Source organism: Echinops telfairi, unplaced genomic scaffold (assembly GCF_000313985.2).
Source record: "Echinops telfairi isolate 266 unplaced genomic scaffold, ASM31398v2 ScPeMD7_2;HRSCAF=8, whole genome shotgun sequence".
Lineage (NCBI taxonomy): Eukaryota > Metazoa > Chordata > Mammalia > Afrosoricida > Tenrecidae > Echinops > Echinops telfairi.
The window spans coordinates 76,416,729-76,426,000 of record NW_022103898.1 but is presented as its reverse complement, the minus strand read 5'-3'; the positions used below and the strand labels follow the sequence as shown (position 1 = coordinate 76,426,000).

Here is a 9,272-nt window from a genome sequence, read left to right as displayed (position 1 = left end):
ACAAATGTGCTTGACACAATGGATGGATGGATGCATTGTGATAAGAGTTGTATGAGCCCCTAATAAAATGATTAAAAAAAAGAGCAAGGCTGACTATCTCCACTCTGGCAGGGCCAACGCCTGGAGGACAGACCCAGACACAGGTGGCAGGTCAAGGTTTCCCGGACCAGAATTTGCTTCTGTCTGCTCTGTGCACAGTCCACTCACGTGAAGCCAGGAACTCCTCGCCATAGGCCTCCTTGACCTCAGGGCAGGCCTGGTCCCACACCTCCAGGATGCTTTTTGAAACCTTTTTACTGCAGGTCATGCCAGTCTTGAAAAACCCTGGCTCAATTACAGTCACCTTCACCCCAAAGGAGTAGAGTTCTCTCCTGAAAGGCAGACAGACACATGGCAAAAGATTTCAGAAAACCCAAGCAAGCAAACTACTATCCGGGACTGAGATGAGACAGGCTGGATAGCTCAGCAACTCAGGAAGTGTAGCCGTATTTTTTCCCAATACTTCTACATAATTAGCTCATTAACGCTAAATCTTATTAACCTACAGTGAAGTACCACTGACATATTATCTCATCATATCTTCCCAAAAGCCATTAACACTAAGCCTTGGCCACTTGACCTCCTAGGAACTCATCTGTCTACTCCCTGTCCTCTCCTGCCCTACTAAAACCCTGGTCATCTCTCAGCTGAGCTCCGGAACCTACCTGTCTTCTAAAGGATATCTCTCTGCTTTCAGACTTACCTCTCCATATAAAGCAGCTTGAGGGATCTTCTGAAGCTGGTTTGACCAAGGAAAGTAGTTCTCCTGATTACCTACTTCTATGGGTTTCCACGGCCAACAGCATGAAGTGCTAGTCCTCTCCAGGACCCACACGCTCTCCTGTGCCCACATCCCCAGATCTCGCAACCAAGCCAGCCTTGTCATTTCTCCAGGGAGGCCCCTCAGCACAAATAAGATGCTCATCCACTGCCTGGGCCTCCGCTGGTGTAAGGCCCCCAGCCAGGAAGCCCTACTTAGAAGCCTTTCTTCACCTGGCTGCCAGGCTAATGCCTCTTTGAAGGCTCCATTCCAATTTAGAGCCCTCCTTTCAATCCAGGGTCTTCCAGTGCTAATTTAGCCTTAAGAATTAAAAGAGAAGACACCAATAGTTCAGTATTACTTATCTTGACCTCAGCTGTGAGTCTTTTAAGGTCATTGTCTAAATATTGCTGTCCTAAGACACACAGTGCACTTCCAGAAATCCTCAGGAAATATCTACTCCATATCTACTTTGTATCACAGGATGTATGAAAATGTGCTCAGGAGCCAAATTATTCAGGGCCCCTTCTTCCACACAGAACACTGAACATTGGTCCCCAGAGAGTGCTCACTCACCTAAGTGCAGAAAGAAGGGGAGACTACAGTGCAGTGTATGGGGGCGTCTGGTAGACCCTCTCCAGCTTTCGTTAAACAGACTCTCGAGAAGAGAAAGCACATCAGGGAAACGGAGAAGGGACCTCAGGTAGCCCCATACCTGAGGGAGTCTGAGAAGGCCTCCACACCGTATTTGGAGATGGAGTAGCCTCCACCACATAGGGACACCCGGCCAGCAATACTGGAGAAGTTGACCACACGGCCCCTCGCCTTCCTCACTAGAGACAGCAAGTTCAGCGTCACTTCGATCATCCCCAGCAGGTTCACATCCAGAATCGTCACAAAGTCCTGTTTGGTCAGCCACTCATTGGGTGCTGTGGGCACAGCTGTGCCAGCGTTATTCACCAGACCCCAGAGACCTGAGGAAATGGGAAGTAGAGAGAGATCCTGAGATGGGCTTCAAATCAGACACAGTTATAGCCCACACTCACATTCAAATTGAGTTGATTAATGGACTCAACAATCCGGAACTAAGTAAAAGGTGTGGAGTTGAAATAAGGGCTTGTCTGCAAGCTGTTACAGTTTTCCTATCTATGGAAAGGAGCTATGGGAGGGCATCTTTGTACCTCAGTGTTTGGCACCCGCCAGCCACTAACACGGTTTGGTTGGTTTTTTTTAATACTTTTATTGGGGCTTTTACATCTCATCACAATCCATAGATTAATCCTGTGTGTCGAGCACATTTGCACATATGCCACCATCATAATTTTCAACGCATTCTCTTCCCACTTGATCCCCTGATATCAGCTCCCCATTTCTTGCCCCCCTCCCCTGCCAGCCCTTCCTCACGAACCCTTGATAAGTTATAGATGATTATTTCCATATCTTACATCGTCCTCCGTCACCCCTCACCCACTTTTCCTTTATTCGTCCCCCTGGGAGGGGGTTCTAGATTGATCTTTGTGATCAATTACCCCTTTCTCCCCCCCACCCTCCTCTAATCCTCCTGGTGTCTCTACTCTCACTGTTGGCCCTGAGGGGTTTATCTATCCTGGATTCCCTGCGCTGCAGGCTCTTATCTCTAACAGTGTGCATGTTCTGTTCTAATCCAATTTGTAAAGTAGAACTGAAGCCATGCGTGGGATGAAGAAGCACCAAAGAACTAGAGGAAAGTTGTGTGTTTCATCAGTGCTACATTGCTTTTAATGCATTGCAAATGTTTGAGAAAATGCAGTCAATGCTCAACAAATATCTCTTGGGAGAGGAGAGAGAGGACAGTAAGAATGGGGTTAGGAGATATAAAGGAATAAGAAAGAAGAGATAAAAAAGGAAAGGGTGGGGGAGAAAAAGAAGAGAAAATAAATTTATTACAGTCCACACCTTGGGCACTTACAGAACTGGTCTGTGTTTTAACTTCAGAGTCAGACCTCCAAATCACTTGCTCCAATTCTCAGGCAATATCTACTTCTGGAGTTTTGTTCACTCTTTGACCTAAGGAATCTAAACCCTCACCTTGGTGTGCATACCCAGGGCATAACTGGGGAGCAGGGGAGGCTGCCCACATCTTCCCACAATGAACAGACTGGAGTTTATGCTCCCAAAGAGTCAACCTCCCCTCATACACTCTTCTCATCCCTCCTGATATCTAGTACACACAGCTTCGGGAAGGTTCCCTGTTAGTGTGGGGAGCAGAGAACAAGAAGAAGGTGTACCTGCTAGGGGGGTAGGGTGTCACGGCTGGAAGGGAGAACAAAAGGATAATGTCTGCCTCTATAGTTACAGCTACCGGCTACACAGCAATCAGTCGTGTGCTGTTAAGAGATAACGTTAAGGGAACACTATTATGGGAGCGTATAGCGGGGAACAATATTAATTATGAGAATGTGATTGGGACTTACCTCCAACTCACAAGGGTGAAGGCCTCCCTCCATCCCAGAAACCCAGCCTGCCAGGCTCCTTAATATATGAGATTAAAGGTTTCATCCATATACACTCTCTTCCTGTTCTCCACTCCCCACATGTTAGATGAAGGGCAAAAAGGACACAAGACCCATGATTTGAAATGGAAGTGCTATCCCACAGAACGCATGTCAGCAGAGGCCGGGTTTTAGGGGAGTTCGGGGTGGGTAGCGTTTTCGCTTGAAATGATTGAGAAGAGAACAAGGTCTCCCAGACCCCTGCTCCTTTCAGAGCTGCATAGTCTTTCATACAGCCTCATCTGCTTCCCTAAAGAATATTGCTGAGGAAGCAAACTAGTTAATAGCCAGAGAGTTTTTCTTACAGAGATGCTGTGTGTGCCAGTACCAACAAGTCACTATTTTTTCCATTCCATTTTTCCAGGAACTTTTTGAAACCTTTTCCTATGTAAGTCTGCTTAAGTAAAGTATCATGGGCCAACATGCCAGAATATAAAAGACCTTGAATACTACCACTGTCGGAGGGGATTTGGTGATGAAAATGCTGATACCAGGATATGCCTAACAGAGTTATTAGCTCTAGTGGTTTGAACGGAGAGAACGCTCTTCTCTCCTTGCTTGTTTTCGTTTCTGCAAAGTGCAAATCTATAACCAGAAAAAAGAATCTAATCATCGAATTGTTATGTTACCTACCATCTCTTCTCCATACCTAAATCACCTGAAATCGAGTGGGCAGATCTTAAGGTCCTAGAGAGGGAGGGCTGGGCAGCACAAATACGAACGTGGACCCTGGGTGAGACTCGAGCAGGATTCAGGTGAGCCCAAGCCCTGTCGCCCTAGGCCTCCCTCAAGATTGAGCTGTAGGCTTGACTTCTCCTCCAGCCTGTCCTGGACAAAGGCTGCACTACCGCATGTGAATGGTTAACAACCATGGTTTCAAAAGTCCTGCATGAAAACTCTGGAGCATAGGTCCCCCAAATTATCTGACCTACCGTGCCTTTTCAGGGAAAAAAATAAATTACTCAGCACCTGCCTGGCAATGAAAACTTTTGTATGATAGCTTTTGTATTGTATTAGCCCACAATCCAAGATTGAGTGGAGGTATCTGCTCTTGCAGCACCCCACCCCTCCCCTAATCGGTCCAGGATCCCTTGGGGGTGGGAGTAGGAAGTGCTCTGGAGCTTCTGTTCAGGAAACTCCAAAGTTCAAACCTGTGAAAATCAAAATATCTGTGGGACCTTCCTGGGTAGCAGGAGAAAAATGTACCCTTCACAGACACGAGAATAAAATAGGCACAAACAGAATGTGGGTAGTACCTTTGTCCCCCACGCGCTCCTTCACCCACTGGGTGGCTGCAACAATGCTGTTCGTCTGAGTGACATCCATGATCACTGTTTCCAGCCTCTCGGATGTCTGGCTCCTCAGCTGCGTGGCGCTTTGTTCCGACCTACATGCAGCCAGCACCTTGAAGCCTCGAACATCCAGCTGCCTGGCCAACAGGTTCCCAAAGCCGGAGCCACAGCCCGTGATGAAGACGTACTTCTCTTGAAGGTGGCTCACCACTTGCCTCTCCCAATACCCACGCAGAAGGTAGTATAGGCCCAAGAAACCCACCACGTAGAGCCACATGGCTTCCCCAGAGAAGGCGACAAGGACACTTGAGCGAGGCTAAGATTCTAACCACTCCTTCGTCTGCAACACTGCGTGCTGCTCCCAGTTTCTCTGTGGTGGAGTCTCTGTGCTTTTCCTGTTTATAGTCACTCTTGGATATTGTTGATTCCAATCCAATGAACTTGCATAGATGCCATTGACCCTCCCAAGTCCCACGTCACCACATGCCTTCCTATGTCTTTCTCACATGCCGTGACAAAGTCCATTCCACACCTGTGCTGGCTCAGAACAGATGTCATGTTCTGTGTCTATAAGAATCTGTCAGGGCCTCTGATCATTGACCTGGGATGTGAATAGCCTTGCTGTCAAATAGGGTGCATTAGAAAATGGATTAATGCAGATGTGGTTGCATTAAAATTTAAGATCAAGGGGTCCGTATTGAAAAAGAATGTTTGAAAACTGATTGTGGTAACAAATGTGCAATTCTGCTGTGAGTGATTGAACTATGGAATGATTTAACATGTATTAATCCCAATCAATAAAATTTTTAAAAAAGAATAATAGTAATAACTACTATGAAAAATGTACCTCCAAAAAAATTAATACCTTATCATTCATCTCAATTTTGACCATATAAAATTTGTTCACGTTTGTATTATTTTCTGCTTCCTTTTGTTTTTGTTTTTTAAATAATTTTATTAGGGGCTCTTACCGATATTATACCAATCTATAAATCAATTATATCAAGCAAACTTGTACCTGGGTTGCCATTATCATTTTCAAAACATTATCTTTCTATTTCAGCCTTAGTATCAGCTTCTCTTTTTACCCTCCCTCCCCTTCTCCCCGCCTCGGGAATCCTCGGGAATTATATATTATTATTTTCTCATACCTTACACTGTCCGCTGTGTCCCTTCACCCATGTTGCTGTTGTTCATCCCCCTTGGGGTTGGGTTATACATCCATCATTGCTATTGGTTCCCCCTTTCACCCCTTTTCCCCACCTCCCCTACCCTCAGGATATCTCTATTCCAATTACTGTTTCTGAGGGGTTTATCTGTCCTGGCTTCTGTGTGTTGAAAGCTCTTATCTGTACCAATGTACATATTCCAATCTAGCAACATTTGTGAGATAAAACTGGGGTCATGATAGTAGGGGGGAGGAAGCATTAAAGAATCAGAGAAATGTTGTGTGTTTCATCAGTGTTATACTGCACTCTGGCTGAATTGTCCCTTCCTTGTGACCCTTCTGTTTGGGGATGTCCAGTTGTCTACGGATGGGTTTTGGGTCTCCACTCTGACCCCTCTCCTTCACATTGATATACTTTTTAAAAATCTTCTGATACCTGATCCCATTAATATTTCATGATCACACAGGCTGATGTGCTTCTTCCATGTGGGTGTTGTTGTTTTCCTGCAAGATGGCCACTTGTTTAACTTCAAGCCTTTAGGACCCCAGATGCTATATCTTTTGTTTTTTTAATCATTTCACTGGGGGCTCTTACAGCTCTTATCACAATCCATACATACATCCATTGTGTCAAGCACATTTGTATATATGTTGCCATCATCATTTTCAAAACATTTTCTTTTTACTTGAGTCATTGGTATCAGCATATTTCCCCCTCCCCTCCCCTCCCTCATGAACCCTTGATAATTTATCATTTTTCCATGTCTTAAACCGATCCCTGTCTCCCTTCACCCACTTTTCTGTTGTCCATCCCCCTGGGAGGGGGTTATATATAGATCATTGTGATCAGTTCCCCCTTTCTCCCCCCACCTTCCCCTTCCCCTTCTGGTATCGCTACTCTCATTATTGGCTGAGGGGCTTATCTGTCCTGGATTCCCTATGTTTAGAGCTCTTATCCCTATGTACCAGTGTACATTCTCTAGCTTAGCCTGATTTGTAAGGTTGAACTGTGATCATGATTGTGGTGGTGGTGGGGGATGCTAAAGAACTAGAGGACACCAAATACAGGAAGATCACAGGCCATTGGGTAGGAAGCCTTGTGGATCCAGTGGTGTTGTAAGCATCTCAGTGCTGGCAGGAGTCTCATGGCTTCTGCAGGTCAAGGGCTCTCGCTGCGGTCAGCATAGCTTCATGTGTCTTGTCAGTAAAGAGTCTTTCAGAGAGTGAGCAGAGAGAGAGTGTGTCTCCTGCCTCCAAGGAGGAAAATCCAGGAATTCCCAGAATTCTCAGGATAAGGCCATGCCCATTGGCTATGATCTGATTGACAGACTAGACTCCACCCCTTCACTCTTAATCCTCTCAAGTTCCAAATTGACACCAGATTATGTAACTACCACATACATCAATAAAATTCTCACAGAGTTGAAAACAGAGATCAGGAGACTTCAACACACCACTTTTGGGTTTTATTGATAAATCATTTTATTGGGGGATCATACAATTCTTATCACAATCCATACATCCATCCATCAACACACCACTCTTTAAGAAAGATAGATCATCAGGAAAAAACTTAAAAACAAAGCAGAAGAGCTAAACAACACAACCAACCAGCTTGCCCTCCAGACATATACAGAGCACTCCATCCAATAAAAGTACAGTAAGCATTCTTATTTTACACACACAGTACATATTCCAGAATAAACTGCATGTTAGACCACAAAGCAAATTTCAACAAATTCAAAAACATTGAGATCCGACAATCTATTTTTTCAGATCAAAACACTAATAGAACTGGAAATCAACAATAGTAATATCAAGAACATAAAGACAAACACATGGATGCTGAAAAACATACTATTTACAAATGACTGGATAATCAGCCAAATAAGGGATTAAATTAAGAAATTTCTTGAAACAAATGAAAACAATAACACAACTTATCAAAACCTTGCAGATACAGAAAAAATTTTGTCATAGGACAATTTATAGGCATCAGCACAGATATGAAAAAAGAATACAAATCCAAAATCAATCCTAACACAGCACCTCCAACAACTAGAACAAAGGCAATAAAATAAATAAAAAAGATTAAAGCAGAAATAAATTAGCTGGAAAACAAAAAAATCGATGGAAAAATCAACAAGATTAACAAAATTGATTAATTGCTCGCAAAGTTAACAAAGGAAAAGAAGGAGAAGATGCAAATATTATGGGTTCCTGGGCCAATAGTCTTAACAGTCTTGTGGAGCATCTGCACTATTAAAGAAGATCTGTTGGGTTTTGGGTTTTTTTCTCTCTCGTCTTTTTCTTTTTCCTTTTCTTCAACCATATTTGTTTTCTTATTGTTCGGACTACGACATGGATGGTTTGCCTAATTATATGGGTTGGACCATGGGAGGGAAGCCCTGGGAGAAGGCAATGGGACCAATGGCCCCAGAAGGTAGAGGGGGAAGAAGAAGGTGGGGAGAAGGGTGTGGTGAGCAGACGGGCCTTGGGCCTCAGCTCATACCTTCCCTCAATACAAGAACACTTCATTCTAACAAATCGGCATTCTGTGATGCTCACCCCACCACACACACACACACACACACACACACACACACACACACACTATCGCTGAAGACAAAATGGTGCATAAGCAGATGTGGTGAAGACAGAGGATGGGGCCCGGCTATTAAAAGATACAGTGTCTGGGTCTTAATGGCTTGAAGTTAAACAAGCAGCCATCCAACAGTGAAGCAACAAGCCCACATGGAAGAAGCACACCAGCTGGTGCTAACATGAGGTGTCATTGAGACTGGGCAACAGGCATCAGAAGATTCACAACAAACAGTAAACAAGCAAACAAAAATGCATTGGTGAGAATGGAGGGGGGTTGGAGCAGAGACCCAAAGCTCATCTGTGGACAATGGAACATCCCCCCACAGAGGGGTCACAGGGAGGGGTTGAGTCAATCAGGGTGCAGTAGAGCACCGATGGATCACGCAATAGACCTCTGATCCCTTGAGGCCTCCTCACCCCCCATCCCCCACCCCACCCCTGTTATCATGACCCCAGTGCTGCATCCCAATCCAGACTAGACGGGAGCATGTACATAGGTATTGGCAAGAGATAAAACTCACAACACAGGGACCCAGGAACAGGAAGGGGAACAGAGATCCCAAAAGGGTAGGGGGAAGGGGGGAGAGGTGGGGAGGGAGGCGGGCACCGATCATAATGAATGATATATTCATTATGAATATATATATTCACACCCTCATCCAGGGGGAAAATCAACAGAAACCAGAGGATAAGGAGACAGCAGTTGGTGTGAGATTTGAAAATAATTAACAATCTATCAAGGGGCCACTAGGATTTGGTGCGTGTAGAAGGGAGGGAGAAAAAGAGGAGCTGATTTCAAGGGCTCAATGGAAAGTAAATGTCTAGAAACGAATGATGGAATATATGTACAAATATGTCAGATACGATTGATGTATGGA

The 9,272-nt window shown here is 44.7% G+C and overlaps 1 protein-coding gene across 1 annotated transcript; it reads right to left on the bottom strand.

Moving 5' to 3' along the window:
- Positions 1-93: 93 nt before the first annotated feature.
- Positions 94-4,899, bottom strand: LOC115870571 (retinol dehydrogenase 16-like). The gene is made up of 4 exons (XM_030886506.1): positions 4,587-4,899; positions 1,515-1,773; positions 208-371; positions 94-104 (listed from the first exon to the last, which is right to left on the bottom strand). The coding sequence occupies exons 1-4, from the start codon at positions 4,897-4,899 to the stop codon at positions 94-96; spliced, it is 747 nt and encodes a 248-aa protein (XP_030742366.1).
- Positions 4,900-9,272: the final 4,373 nt, after the last annotated feature.

What these genes read in the sequence shown, in the direction of transcription:
- LOC115870571 (XM_030886506.1), bottom strand. Translation starts at nt 4,899, where the DNA reads ATGTGGCTCTACGTGGTGGGTTTCTTGGGCCTATACTACCTTCTGCGT. An exon ending in GGAGCGCGTGGGGGACAAAG is followed by an intron (nt 1,774 to 4,586) that starts GTACTACCCACA and finishes CCATTTCCTCAG; the next exon opens with GTCTCTGGGGTCTGGTGAAT. An exon ending in GCCTTCTCAGACTCCCTCAG is followed by an intron (nt 372 to 1,514) that starts GTATGGGGCTAC and finishes TCTGCCTTTCAG; the next exon opens with GAGAGAACTCTACTCCTTTG.